This window comes from Sitophilus oryzae, unplaced genomic scaffold (assembly GCF_002938485.1).
Source record: "Sitophilus oryzae breed Bouriz unplaced genomic scaffold, Soryzae_2.0 scaffold_1586_pilon_pilon, whole genome shotgun sequence".
NCBI classification, from domain to species: Eukaryota; Metazoa; Arthropoda; class Insecta; order Coleoptera; family Curculionidae; genus Sitophilus; species Sitophilus oryzae.
The window spans coordinates 1,332,916-1,348,765 of NW_022146265.1; the positions used below are offsets into that span (position 1 = coordinate 1,332,916).

The 15,850-nt window shown below is 32.3% G+C and overlaps 1 protein-coding gene across 1 annotated transcript; it reads left to right on the plus strand.

The window, feature by feature from the left end:
* Window positions 1-122: 122 nt before the first annotated feature.
* LOC115879753 (acyl-CoA dehydrogenase family member 9, mitochondrial) lies at window positions 123-15,088 on the plus strand. Its single transcript, XM_030896737.1, has 9 exons — window positions 123-627; window positions 688-1,003; window positions 1,530-1,749; window positions 2,313-2,509; window positions 4,787-4,891; window positions 8,150-8,335; window positions 12,490-12,659; window positions 12,715-12,851; window positions 14,779-15,088. Exons 1-9 carry the CDS (start codon window positions 266-268, stop codon window positions 15,000-15,002), a joined length of 1,917 nt encoding a protein of 638 aa, XP_030752597.1. The 5' UTR covers window positions 123-265; the 3' UTR covers window positions 15,003-15,088.
* Window positions 15,089-15,850: the final 762 nt, after the last annotated feature.

Below are 15,850 nucleotides of genomic sequence, written 5' to 3' on the forward strand. Positions count from 1 at the left end.
ATCCCTGCTTTTGACAGATTCATTGGTTTTGATTAGATGTTTTAACAGTAGGTCGGATAGTTCTAGCAGCTTAGGCCGATTAAAAATAAATGTTTAATAGTCTATGGATAAATATTGATCAAACTTCATGACACTCGCCGCTGACCGCAACTATCCGCAACTCTGAACTCTGACATTTTAAGAGGTTATGTTGGGTTATGAGTTTTTAAATTACTTATAAAATACCAGTAAGGTGTTTTTCGGTTCATTTTTACTTTAAATATCAATGTTTAATATGTTTTGCTTAAGACAACATTTGAATAGAACTTACTTACCTAAATCTTTCCTCTTTAAATACTCGACATCAATCAAACCTATTTCAAAAGAAAACGAAGAACATTACGAAAAAGAGTTGAAACAGTTTGAAACTTTGACGAATATAACGAAAAGAACAAGGCAGAAAAAATCTCAAAGACCACCGTTTGTTAAAAATCTTCTTCTAGGTACTTTCGATACTGAAATATTAACTTTTCCACAATTAGAAAAAGAGGAAGTACAAAATGTGGAAAAGGAGACTGATAATTTGGGAAAAATTTTGAAACAGAAACATATGATAGGTGCAAATTCGCTGTCTAATAAAAATTTTAGGTTTGTAACTTAACTCTAACTTAGATTTGTTTGGTTTTTTGAAACATGAAAATATTTTAGACAAAATTTATCTGATGTTAAGGCGATAGGACTTCAAGCGTCCCAGTTTTTAGATGGACGCGAATCGACGCCATTAGAAGTTATGAAATATTTGCAGGTGTTTTCTGAACATCGTTTAGGGGATAGTATTATTCACCACGAACAATTGGGACTGCAGACATTAGTAAAATACGGTAGCGAATTGCTTCAAAAGAAATATTTGTATCCAGTTATAAAAGGAGAAAAGTTGTTAGCTTTTTGTTTAAATGAAAACAAAATTAATGATATTCAGGGTTTAAATACTAAAGCAGAACTGTCAAAAGACAAAAAATATTGGGTGAGAGCATGATATCTAGGCATACTACCAGTATGTTTCAGCATAGGTTGTCACATAATGCTATAATGCTAATCATAAAGTAATATCATATTTATAGTAAATATAAATAGTATATATAATTGCTTATAACACCTATAATTATCTTTATTTATTATTATATGATCTCTATTTGTTCTTCTTTGTAAACCTAGAGCACTGGTACAACTACTCCGCCAAATAGCCATGACACTGATGTTAAGTTAAATTCTCTCCTTTCTACTACAACTAGTCATTCTCTATAATTAAGAAAGATTAAAAATATAATTATTCAATTCAAATAATAGAAATTTCGAAATTTTTGTGTGAAATATAGCATAACAAAATAGTGCCAATGCTGTCATTACTTATAAAATATATTACCATTAATAAAACAGTGTGCCAAACCTATGCCATTTAATACTGTTTGTATGTTTGTAGTATATTGGTCGTAAGTGCACTAGATAATGACAGTCAGGGCAAATAATCAGAATTTTAATAATTATTTTAGATTTTAAATGGACAGAAATCCTATGTTGTAAATGGTATATCTGCTGACTATTTAATAGTTTTCGCTCTTACTGATGTTGTGATAAAGGATTCGGGTAAAGAAGTAAAACTAACAGGATTTTTGGTTGAGAAGGACTTTCAAGGAGTTAAATGGGAGAAAATAGAGGGCAGCGATATTGAGTTGGCAAATATAGTTTTTGAAAATACTGAAGTACCTTGTGGTATGTAATAATTTGTTATTGGATTTTGAACTATGTATGCTACCAACTAATCGATACAACTAATTAGTTTTGTGACAGAAACATTGGACAGAAACTTTACAAAACCCAATTTTAATTATGACAATCACTTGTTAGTTTATCAAGATAGCAATTACTTTGACAAAGAGTGCATTATACACTTTTCGGTATTTTTTTAACAAGAATTTTTTGATATTTTTATTTGAATTTATGAAGATACCTACTGACTTTGATTGTCAAAGCACAGACAAATAAAATGCTTTCTGTCCTTGCTTGTAGTTGTTCTTAGCAACTACTATAGCAGCGCCCTGTAACATATGTAATCCAAAACAATAACTGTTTTGGTGGAAAGCCAAGCAGTGGCTGAGCATTCCAATTTAAATTTATTTCTTTTAGCTATGATTTTAGCATGAAAGATAATTAGATAGATTTTTCAAAGAAATTGACAATCCCAATTATTGTAGTTCTCTTGGTACAAATCAATACATAATTAAATAATGCAATTGCCTAAAATGTATCTCCCTATACCACTGTTTTTTTTTTAGAAAATGTTATTGGTGAAGTAAATAATGCAGAAGGTATAATCAATACAATCATAACTGATTTTCGATTAAGTTGCGGGGCTGCTTGTTCAACTCTAACGAAAAACCTAATAAATAAATTACTAAACAAAATTCTTGAGGATTCTAGTGATAATTTAGAGTTATACAAAACACAAACTGAAAGATATAAACTTGGAGAGGTATTTTTCATTTTTTTTTCCATTTAAAGTGTCCACATAAAGGTCTGCATCAAATGGGATGTTTTTTTTATTATAGACGGATAAAATTAGGCATCGTAGTTAGTTTTTGCCTTTTAAAAAACGAAAAATAAGTACATTATTGTATTTGAGCGACTCGGTTTGCATGTTAAATTTGGTATTTCTTATTAAAATGTCGGAAAGGGTCCTTATTAAAACTTTGGTAAATGTTGTTACAAATAGTTGTTTAGTTTTATTTTTTTTTCTTGAAAGTCAAATTTTCCCACTTTACAATTATTTCCATTTTGTATCAAAATTTCGAATATTTTGACCAGGCCCTGTAAAGTTTTACATATTGATGAACAAATATTTGGTATATTTTATATTTAGCAAAATAAATAGTTATGTTGTAGTTAAAAAATATCTGCGAAAATAGTTTTTAGTACAGTACATCTGCTGGATCTGTGTCTATGAAAGGAATGCAGACAAAAAACATTTAAACAAACAGCAATATATTTTATACGTCCACTTGACGAGTATGTCACCGAAAATCGCTCCGCCCACTCATTTTATTGGCTACTTGCAAATTTGTCGAATTTTTATTGATGGGACGCGTCGTCTAATTTTTTACGAAAAACATCGAGAGAATATCGTTTCCCTCTCACGGATACCCCGTAGCTACAGAACGGACAGACGTACTGTATAATAGTGCGCCAGATTAAGTCGTATTAAATATTTTAGTATTGATATGTAAAATTTAATATACAGGGACTGCTCAAAATAAAAAAAAATTGACAAGAATAGAAATTATCGTAGAGTGACAAAATTTGGAAGGGTAATAAAAAATGTGAAGGTATAATCGAAAAAAAACGGCGTCAAAAACAGCTGGGGAATCGATGATAATTTTGACGAGGTCAGTCTCTAGATGTCATTTACTAAAAATTGACATAAAACTTGTCAAAGATTAACACTAATTATAGAAAGATTAAAAAAGGATAGAACGTTTCCAGACACAAATCTATTTCCAAAAAATTATTTGTCGAATTTTAAGCTACACCTATTAAAAATAAATTTTACTATACCGGGTGCGTCTCAAAAGTGGCTCACCCCTATAGCTTTTTTATTTTTTCAGGTAAAAAAACGAGATTTGGTATGTTAGTATATGACATAAATTAGGATTGATTGACGTATTCAATTGTTTTTGGTCACTTCCTGTTTCACCGGAAACGACTATAACTTTTGATTTTTAAATGGCCTCTTAGCATATTTTTACTTTATTTGATAGAAAATGACATTCTGAATAGAATGATTTATCATATGTCAACTTTTGACATTCTGGCTTAAAACAAAATGGGATTTTAAAATTCAATCTAGAGTGCCATGGTTATGTTAAAAACACTAATTCTTAATCAAGGAGCATTGGAAAAATATATTTGATTGTCTAATGTTTTTAGTGTCTTGTCCTGGCCAGTTAGAAAATGCTGAAATCGTATTTTTAATCATATCTCAATTTTTTCAAATGAAAAAAGGGTGGCTCATTAGCATATTTGGAAAAAGCATTTTTTTACGAATAATTTGGTATCACACACTTGGTATTTCGAGTCAAATTTTCGTTACGAACCGCAAGTTATAATTTCAAATAAACCATATGCGAAAATGTCAAAAGTTGACATATGATATGTCATTCTATTCAGAGTGTTATTTGCTATCGAATAAAGTAAAAAAAAAATACCGAGGCGAGGGTGCCATTTAAAAATCAAAAGTTGGAGTCATTTCCGGTGAAACAGGAAGTGACCGAAAACAATTGAATACGTCAATCAATCCTAATTTATGTCATATACTAACATACCAAATCTCGTTTTTTTAACTGCAAAAAATAAAAAAGTTATGGGGTGAGCCACTTTTGAGACGCACTCGGTATAAGAATAACTTAACGGAAAAATAAAATAACTAAAACCTTTTTAAGGCGAAAAAAATAAAGAAGAGTACGGGCCAAGTAAATGGCTAACTGTCTATGATGCCGTTTTTTCGATCGGATGATAATTTTCGACATTTTATTAAGAAATGTAAAATTTGACAGGTAAATTGTGTTTCGCAATTATGACGACATTTTTGGATTTTTTAGAAATTCGTACATAAAGTAGGTGTACGGCTGTCAAACGCTTTTCAATAAAAAATCCCAATTGATACTGAATTTCTGTGAACACAAACTAATATTTTTTGCCATAATGATTGTAGTTTAATTTTTAATACTTCTTTTATTATGTGATAATTTAATAGCTTGCAGCGAATCTTTATGCAGCCGAAAGTGCTGCTTATTTAACAGCTGGATTGCAAGACTGGTACGAAAATCAAGATACTGCTGTGGAGAGCGCTATCGTTAAGGTAACTATATACTGTGCGACCAAAAAGCTTTATGATAAAAAAAAGCACACTTCAAAAATAGCAAATTAAAAACACTAAATCACCACAATACACCAAAACACTTTTACTTTTACACTGGACGCGCGTTTCACTAACCATATTAGCATCATCATCAGATGATTAAACTAAACTACAATCTACAATTTGAGCGTTTATATACTCGCTCAGTGGGCACCGAGTGGGCGTGGCAAGATCTAGCCAACCGAGTCAGAGCCCACCGAGCGTAACAGTTAGGTTTCCGCCACTAGAGTAGTAGGAACAAAGAACTTGACGGAATTGAACCGTTGTCTCAGTTCATACTATCTTTATATTTATTAATTCTGATGCTTTCATATGCATCTAATTGCCTGTAATTTGAGACTTGTTTAATTAATTTTAAATTATTAAAATCTATACAATGTTCTTTATCATCAATATGTTCAGCAACGCAAGATTTATCCGGTCTACCATATCTTATCTGAGCTAAATGTTCTTTAAATCTAGTTCTTCTAGTTTGCCCAACATATTTCTGATTACAATCTTTACAAGATATTTCATAAATACTCGACCTTTCCAGTGGAGGTGTTTTATCCTTTGGATTACCTAATAATTGTTGTAATTTATTATTAGCACTATACACAAGTTTATAATTGACATTCTGAAAAATTCCTTTTAGACCACGGGATAACTCTCTATCAAACGGTATTGAAAAATATTTTGACCTATCTTTCTCCACTTGAAAAGTCGAATTTTCAGAAATCATTAACCTATACCTACGTTTTCTAATTATTTTATCAACTAGTGAAGGAGAATATCCATTACACTCCGCTACATTCCTAATGTAATCTCTTTCTATTTCATATCTTTCGTTGGTAAGTGGAAAACTAAGTAATCTATGAACTAAGAAATCTAAACTAGCCATTTTATGTTCAACACTATGATATGATTCATTAGGAATATATCTGCGTGTAGTGGTATTTTTCCTATAGATCTCAAATTCCAGGCAATTATTACTATTTCTAATAGCACACTTGATAACTGTTACATAACTGTAGTGATGGGTTGTTATTTAACTATCTGTTATTTTATAACAATTATTTAGAAATAACATAACGCAACCGTTACTACTTCTAAAAAATAACAGATATAAAATAACGACACGTAGAGATCGGCCGCTCGTGAAACGAAAAATGAAGTCAGCGCTCTGCACCGCCACGAAATTCTATGCCGCTCGAAGCAATTCCAAAAAACAACTAGTATGGATTTAAAACATGTTATTTCGTCAACCATCGATACAGGTGGCGAGACAACGGGCAACGGAGTGGGGAATGCGCTACGGCGAACGTAGCTGCTTCGGTCGACGCCGTCGGTGGTCGTATTGGGTTTGCAACAGCTTAAAAATAATGGGATATAAAAGAAGCAGGTTTTTTGAAACAGTTGTGAGCATAACGCTTGGCGGTCGAGATAACAGGAGTGGGAAAGGAACGCTGCTGCATCGGTCGATTGTCGATGGAGGCTCGCAACGGGTTGGAGAAGCAGTCATTTTAGATACAACCTGTTACGAGCATAACAGGGCGACGGTCGAGATAATCGGAGTGGGAAAGGAACGCTGCTGCATCGGTCGATTGTCGATGGAGGTTCGAAACAGGTTGGAGAATAACGCATCAGTTGTTTTAGATACATTGTTTTTCAACCTGTTACGAGCATAAAGGGCGGAGGTCGAGATATTATGGCGCTGTATGATTCAGTACGTTATTAAGTTTCAATATTTAGGTGTTTATTTATTCTGAAAAATTTTCAGAATATAATTTTAAGATTTTTTAAAAATGTATGCAGTGTGTTTTGAAAAATCTGGTCATTGATTAATCACGATCCCGCTTAAAGCTCTTGACGTAAAAAGCTGATTTTTGGAAAACGGATTGACTTTAGGGTGTAGAGGTTCGATAAGAAGGGATTTTTCGAAACTCGAATTCTACGGGGGTGAAACCACCCTCAAATATTAGAATATTTTTTATTTAAAAACCGGTGAGTTTTCGGAAAAACTCTTAAACACGTATATTTTATTTCGTTGTTTTACATATTTTAAGATTTTTTAAAAATATATACAGGGTGTTTCATAAAATATGACCACTGAGTAATCACGATTCTGCTTAAACCGCTTGACGTTTAAAGCTGATTTTTGGCAAACGGATTGACTGTGGGGTCGAGGTTCGATAAGGAGGGGTTTCTCGAATCTCAAATTCCAAGAGGGTGAAAACTACTTATTTAAAAAAACGGTTAGTCTTTCGGGAAAACGCTTGGACACGCATAATTTATTTTGTTTTTTTACATATTTTGAAATTTTTTAAAAAATCATACAGGGTGTTCCAAAAAGTTGAGTAATTGATTAACCACGATTCTGCTTAAACTGCTCGACGTTTAAAGCTTATTTTTGGCAAATGTGAGAAAATTTTATCCAGTTTGTATGTTAATAGAAATTCTTGCTTTGCTTTATCATCACCATTACAAATTATTAATTCGACGCGAACGAAGTCCCAGGTACACGCTAGTTTAAGTGTAAAATTAATTCGAACTCTAGTGTGTAGTTGGTTTACTTATGAAGAATATACTACACATTTTCATATATTGCTATTTTTTGACCGCAAATGGTAAAATTATAACTAAGAGCTTCTCGCCCGTCGAGTGAGATGCACCCTGTACACTGCTACGCAATTCAGGATCTACACGGATCGAGGGGCAAGGCGTAGGTAGATCGGAATGTATAGGTATAGACGAGTGGCGGAATTTTGGCTTTTTTATATCGCAATTTGTAAACAGCGCTTATTTGTAAACAACCACCGTTTTAGAGAGGTATTTTAGATAACAATCGATATTTAGAAATGTTTGACACCCTGGAAATACTACCACCGAGCATGTCATTGTTTGCAACTTGCAACTGCGTTAATACGCCTGGCGGTGACCGCCTCATACTCTTTCAGATATTTAGCAATAAAATAAAGAAACCTGTTATTTTTAAGCTGTTATTTTAAGCTGTTTTTTATAAATAACTATAACAGTTTCAACTGTTATCTAAAAATAACAGTTTTGCCCATCACTACATAACTGTAACATTTCTTTTACATATCATTAAAATATACCACACCATTGGAAAAAGCGGCGCGAATTATATATTTAAAAACCAGTTCTGCTATTTTTGGAAAAATAACTTACATATTTAGCGATCCTTATATTTCTGAATAGGTGTTGTCATCAGAAGCAGCATACAATGCTTCCACTATTTGTTTAGATGCCGTTGGACTATCTGCAGTGTCTAAAAATCACTGGACAAGAACGCTTCATGAAAAGGCAATTGATTATCTGACATTATACGAAACTAATGAAAATCAAAGACTGTTTATAGCTTTAACGGGATTACAACATGCCGGGGTAAGACTATTTTATATAATATACATAATATTATACATTTTCAAATTTAAATAACTCGGTTATTTTGAATTTATTTTAAAAATGGTAAAGAGAGATATGTTTATTTTTTTTAACCCTTTAAAAAATCTGCACTTGTTTCGGGGACACCCTGTATATTAAGACTAGTTACTACAGGGTGTTCCAATATTCCGTCGATATAGAACTACTACATATTTTTGGAATTAAAATAAGTTCATTGGACACAATTTACCTCTATACACAAAAGTGCTTCGTTTGTCCGCTAGAGGGCATCAAACTGTAAACCTTTGAATAAGAAGACTCAAGGTCGATTTATAAACTGAAAACGGTGCGGTTCGACGTTGCGGTTGCGATTATTTCTATTGACTATTACTAACGTTTCAAGGTCAACGTTCCTGTCGAAGTTAAAAATTGGTTAATTTTTGACGTAAAACGTCAACCGCAACAACAACCGAAAAATTTATAATCAACAAAACATCCTGCGTATAAACAAACTTTTTACCGACCGTAACGTCGGGCGTCGAACCGCAACGTTTTCAGTTTATAAATCGACCTTAAGGAAGGAGCATATCAAAAATCTTAGGTACACCGCGATGGGCCTCAAATATGGCCGACTTAAATTCCGGTTTATCAGTGTCGTTCTAATTTTATTTAAAAAATGTAAAACTATGATGTAGGGTAGACGTGGGGTAGACTCAATAATTTGTTGTTTTATTTTACGTTGTGAATAAATGTTGGTAGTTACTAAAATTGTTATAAAAATATATAATTCTAATAAAAATAGATAAGTTATAATAAGTATTTATTAACACAAACATCCGATACGCTACTGAAGCAGGTAAAGTCAAATTAACGTATCTAAATTCTTTGACATCTAATCTTTAAAAAGTAATAAATAAAAGCTAAAATGCAAGAAAAATATGTAATTTAGTTAATTTAAGTGAATTTCATAAATGATCGGTTTACTACACGTATGTATATTATATAGTCACTTACTAGCGAAAAGTTGTTCCATTATTTCACTCAATTTTTGCCGAGATCTACCGCACGCTACACAACCAACTATTTTAGAGTCTTTTTCGATAAATCGCGATAGTGTCGCTGTTAATTTAAGTTCTGCCACAATTTCCATCTAGATTTACTACCTTTATACAACTATCAGTAGTAGAATAAATAATAAATAACATAAAATAAGCTCCGTAAAGACTGACAAATCCACAAAATTTCAAATCAAATTCAAATGTGTCAAATGAATCGTCAAACAGAACTGTCAAGGATCCCCACCCTAGAGAGCTTTTTCCGCCCACCATGCATGAATACATGGATAGCATTTAAAACAAATTTAAACATTTTTTCAGATATTTTAAGAACTGTTATTCCGATTTAATTGAGATTTTGGGTGTCTGTGTCTCTGGTGCTAAGTGCTTTAACATTTGACTTTTACAAAAATCAAGAAAAAGTACGGGAAGGGTGAAAACTACCCCCACTTTTACATAAATTTTAGTGTAAATATTTTTCAACTCCAGCAACAACAGATTTTCTTTTGGTAAAATAGTACCTCTAGTATTTACTACATTTTCCGTCTCTGTAAAAAACGCCACATCGGCGTCGCATAGTTTTTGAGAAAAAAAATTTTAGAGAATTTATTTTTCCAAAGCAGGCCTACAAAATATACAGGAAGTTCCAGTATTTCGTGGACATAGAACAACTACGTATTTTTTGAATCAAAATAAGTTAATTGCGCATAATTTACCTTTATACAAAAGTGCTTCGTTTGCCCGTTAGAGGGCACCAATCGAAAATAAACCCCAACGTTAATTAATTTATAATTTATTTTTTTTAAGCTTATTATGAAGCTTATTGTCATATACCCTGCTGGCAAGAGAAACTTTGGGTAGGCGTTTATATGTATAGAAGTGAATCGCTATGACAATCTCTTAATTTGCAGCTAGATTTCATGCGCTTGGAAAAATACTTGCCTTCTGTCTTTATTCAGTACATCTTATTTTACTAAGCGTGTTGACTAGTCTTCGCACACGCGAAAATCGGCACCCAAGACTAGGGTTTCATCGAGACGAGAAATCTCGAAATTTGATTCGAGATTCTCGAAAATAAATAACTGATTTATTATTAATAAAAAAATTGGCGCCGGGAGGCACGTATAGCCGCCCATACTAAAATATGTTAATAAAAAGTTGGTAGGCCGTTCTTTTAGTTTCAAAGTAAAGGAATTTTTTCAATTTTTTTTATCTCAAAAACTGCGACTTTGACTGATTTTGATGTTATTGCAAATTTTGTTGCAAATATTATTCCTAATCTTAAATTGAAAACTGCGTTTCGCTAGCTACTGTAATTTTGGAGTTACGATTTTTTAAAATTTTTAACCCCCTCCCATACCCTCTTACAAATCCCCCACCCCCACCAAAAACTAATGGCCAGATTCTCGGGTGCCACAGTATTTTTGAGCCAAATTTGGTTAAAATCGGTTTAGCTGTTTTTCAGTTATCGTGTTACAGACAGACAGACAGACACCATGAAAATATTTTGTATTTAGGTCATTTATGATCGAAATAACTCATTTTGAGTGAAATTAAAAAAACTTTTTTTTTTGCCGATCTTAATAGCCTACCATACCTATTGGTATGGTCGGCTAAAAATATCATGTTATAAAGTCTGCACCAAAAAATATAGGGTAAATTTTTTCTGTTCAAAAGGTACGTTATAGAATACAGAGCTATTATAGGTATGGTATGAACTAAAAGCCATGTGTAACAAAAAAACGCAGACTTTGGCCCAAAATCCCAAAAATAAAAATATATTATTTTAAAAAGCGAAAATCAAAACGATTCCTTTATTTTTCAATTTAGTCTTTTATCCATATGGATTTAAAATTTACCTAGCTATCTACGAAAGTTTAAAATTTTTACTTCGTTGTGCAACAAACTCGAGTTTTATTTACTCGAAACAGTCTTTTATTGAAAAACTTTTTTTCTTCGACATTACTTAAATTTATTTAACTCAATAGGAGTTAATAGTGAAATTTATACAAAAATGGTGCCATAAGAACACGAATATATTATATTTACGGCATTTCTTTATTCTGAAAAGACCGACTGATCGAACAGTTTTGGGGAAGTTATCTTATTATTATTTGTAATAATTGTAAATAAAGAAATGTAAATTAGCATATAAAGAAATATTTTCCAACATAGTTTTTTATTTCCATTTTTCTAGCCTTTTATGAGCTGTTGAGTTGTTTTAAGCATCTAAAGTTTTTCGAGATCGAGAAATCTCGAAAAAATTTCTCGATCTCGAAATATCTCGAAGTCATTTTCTCGATCTCGTCTCGAAAAAAAATTCTCAGTCTCGTCTCGATCTCATCTCGAAATCAAGACGAGATGAGAAATCTCGAATTTCGAGAATCTCGTAAAACCCCACCCAAGACCAGAAATGTCAGCATTTCTGGTTCCTTAGTATAATATGTGATACTAACATAAAATACCATATTTTCGCTAATTAGATTATTAGAGCATAATAGGTTTTATAGCTTGATGTGACAAAAAAACATTTTTTGGAAGTCATCATCGGAAAAATAATTTATTCCCCAAAAAGTATGCGCAGTGGCATTTTTTTATAAGAGACAAAAAATGTAGTAAATACTAGACGGACAATTTTACGAAAAAAAATCTGTTGTCAGTTAAGTTGGAAAATATTTATACTAAAATTTATGTAAGGGAGGTAGTTTTTACCCTTCCCGTACTCTTTCTTGTTTTTTTTTGTAAATGTTAAATGTTAAAGCACTTAATTATAAAATATAAATAGAATATAGAACCCCAAAATATCATTCAAATCGGAATAACGGTTATTAAAATATCTGAAAAAATGTGTTTATTTACTTAAAGTTTGATGCCCTCTAGCGAAGAAACCAAGCACTTTTATATAGAGGTAAATTGTGTCCTGCAAACTTATTTTGATTCGAATAATAGGTAGTAGTTCTATTTTCACGGAATATTCAGACACCCTGTATTTAACTAATTTTAGTTTTAATAATTTATAGTTCATCAGGAAAATACTATTCCAAACTCTGTAGAACATTATAGAAAGTTTTGATGGTGATCCTTTATTTTTTATTTTAGTTGAGTCTCGCTGAAAAAATTAAGAAAATTCGCAATCCACTATTCCACGGTGCATTTACCTTAATGAGAGCTTTTGCTGGCCAAAGAGATTTGACAGATGACCCCAAATTGAATTTAGGTTTAAAGCATTATTTACATCCCTCTCTGGGACCAGCTTCTGAGCATTTGGAGTATAATGAAAGTTAAGTGAAACATTGACTATTTCGTTCATAATTGATTTTTTAGGTATGGAATTAAAAGATTGGAATTTGCCACAGAAAATATTCTCTCTAAATACGGATTGGAAGTTATTAATGAACATGTTGATCTGTGTCGCTTAGCTAATGTGATTATAGAGTGTTATGCAATGACTGCAGTTTTAGGTAGGTTTTGGTTTTGTACCGTGCTGGCAACTCTTATTTTTGGGTCGGTATTTACATGTGTGAAAGTAAATCGCATAGGGATCTTTTTAAGTCGGAGTGAGAGAAATGTAACGGTGTGCTATTGCGGCGTTGCCACATTTCTCCGGTACGCCTTTCCCTATTAAGTAAAGTAAAATCACGATCGCAAACCGCTTATTTTTAAAAAACATTTTTTTTTTCGAAAAGATAACTAGATAAAATCTTTAGATATGTTTTTGAGCATCTGAAATGGAATTATAACGAAATCGTTATTAAGGTGTCCATTTTTTTATAACGAGAAAACGTCAGTAATCGTGATAATTTAAAAACTAAACTTTTTAACACAACACGCGATAACTCAAGAACTACTTTAGATATTGAAACTTTTTTTTTATTTTGAAATTCGGATCTTTTACAAGATGGCTTGTTTTTTTCCATAAAAAATTGTAAAAAATATCCATTTACTTTTGTGCATTTAATGCAATTTTCAGTAATTGTGTAACTTTTTTATTTATAAAGATTTTCACATACTGGCTGCAACGAAAATATAGCAGAAATACTAAGAGCGGTTTTGAAAAAACTACAATCAATTATTTCTAATGGATTTCGAGATATCAATTTTTGAATTCAGAGTTCTAATAGCGCGACCACTGCCGAACACCAACTCAGTTCCACTTATTTTTACCAAAAGTGCAAGTGATTCTAACTTGCACTTAAAAATTTACAAGATATAAGGATAATCACAACAACTCGTTAATAAATAAACAAATAAAGTATCACCCTTTCCTAGAATTTTAAATACTCATTTGGGTCGATCGCGACGAATCTGCTATATCCCCTTCCACGTCTCTCAGCAATGTTTTCTCGGTTTATTTATACATTATAAGCAGTTTCTCGGTTTATTTCATACGTTTGGCAACGTTTTTACCGTTCTCTCTTTGTTCAGTACATTATAAACGGATTGTACTCTTTTTACATATGGAAATCTCTACATAAAACTAACCTTTGCCAGACTTTAGTATACATATATCGTAGGATAAGTACTAAACAATATACAAAAACGGCGTCGGATTTGGATTTTAACAGAAGACCGCTGCCATTTTATATGAAAATTTATAATGTGAATATCATCAATCGTTATTTTTAAGCTAGTTTGAACAAGCGTCTAGGTACACCCAAATACGTTTAAATAAAATATACGACGGCCTCCCCATAAGAGCAATGAGAGGATTTACGTCCCAGTATTGAAGGAGGACAGAAAATCGAGTTGAATGTTCAAGACATAGGTTCATCCTTGTTTAGTCAAACCTCCTACAAACCAAGGATAGACTTATGTAGGAAATGCATTGAAATTCTATAGCCATCCTTCAATATCGGGACAGGAATTTAAGCGGTACCCTCCATATACTTTATTTTAAACGTATTTGGGTACACCCCAACAATATATTCCCGAAAGCTTCGCGTATTCTCGGTTTTGGGCCGGGTATTTCGCGTACAATCTAAACAAAAAAAATAACCCCAGATATTAACCAACACAATCAAAACACGCCGTAGTTACAATTAATCACCAATTTTTTTTTCAAAAAATCCCAAATTGTCATTTTTTTTGCGAAAAAAACTCATGTTTCTGGGGTTGAAATATACTACCCTTAAAAATATTTGCACTTATTTAAGACTCACCCTGTATATATAAAAAGGCAATGAGCACATGCTTAATCTACAACAGAGAAAATATACAAATAATCTACAAGATAATCCATCAATTTATTTTATGAATTAAACACATTTTATTATTTTGATTTATTACAGCCAGAGATACCTTTACCTATACCAGAGTGTTCATTGCAAATATTTTAGAAACTAAGGTTAAATAGTGTTATTACTGATGCATTTTCTCTTTAAATTTTAGCACGTGCTTCTAGATCATATTGTATAGGACTTCAGAATAGTGATTGTGAGTTGTTATTAGCTGCGGCATATTGTAATGCGGCAAAGGATCGCGTTCAGAAGACTGTTATATCGCTCTACAGTTATGTTCATAAGAATATTGATCAAAATGTTATTGACGTAGGCAAGCAAATGACGAAAAGAGGTGAATACTTTATAAAAAATCCTTTAACTAGAAATTTCTAACCTTAGTTTAGTTATTTGTAAGATGTACAAAATATATTTATTGTAAATAATGTCTGAAATAAAACTTTTTATTAAGTAACATAATCGATTTTTATATCTTATCATTTCTTATATATAACAGCTCTAAAAGCCTAAAAGGCTCATGGCTTGATTGGTTATCTTTCTCCATTTGTTTCTGTTTTTCGCCTTATTCTCCACACATCCAATCTTATCCTTCTCACGTCCTTTTCTACATCCTTTTTCCATCTGATTCTCGGTCTACCGCTCTTTCTCTTTCCACCTATTTCACGTTTCATTATCATACTAGGAATTCTTGCTTCAGCCATTCTTTCAATGTGTCCCAGCTATCTCTCTACATTCTCTCTACTCCCGTTATACTCGATGCCCGATATAGTTGCTTTAATTCTTCATCTGTTTTTCTGGTCCATATGTTGTCTATCTTCTTTCCACCAAAAATCTTTCTCAGTATTTTTCTTTCCCAAATCTCTAGCCTCGAACTTTCCGTTGCATTAAACGTCCACGTTTTACATGCATATAGCACTATTGGTCTTTTCATTGTTGGTACATTTTGATTTTTAAATTTCTAGGAATGTTCTTACTCTCAATATTTTTCTGTAGTGCGCTGACACATCTATTTCCTGCCATTATTCTTGCCATAATTTCTTGAGTACATTTGGATTCCTTAGAAATACGGAAATATGTGAATGCATTTACTTCCTCCTTAGACAAGGAAAGAGAGGGGACAGCTAACACGCATATTCTGCAGTGAAACATTTTTGAGGCCAAAATTTGATCGGCGGCCATACTTTGGTGACAAGATTTCGAGGTGACACCAAGCGAATATTTAT

Coding starts and splice junctions, on each gene's coding strand:
- LOC115879753 (XM_030896737.1), top strand. CDS start 266: ATGTTTAATATGTTTTGCTTAAGACAACATTTGAATAGAACTTACTTA. Junction 628..687: donor CTGTCTAATAAAAATTTTAG/GTTTGTAACTTA, acceptor AAAATATTTTAG/ACAAAATTTATCTGATGTTA. Junction 1,750..2,312: donor AAATACTGAAGTACCTTGTG/GTATGTAATAAT, acceptor TTTTTTTTTTAG/AAAATGTTATTGGTGAAGTA.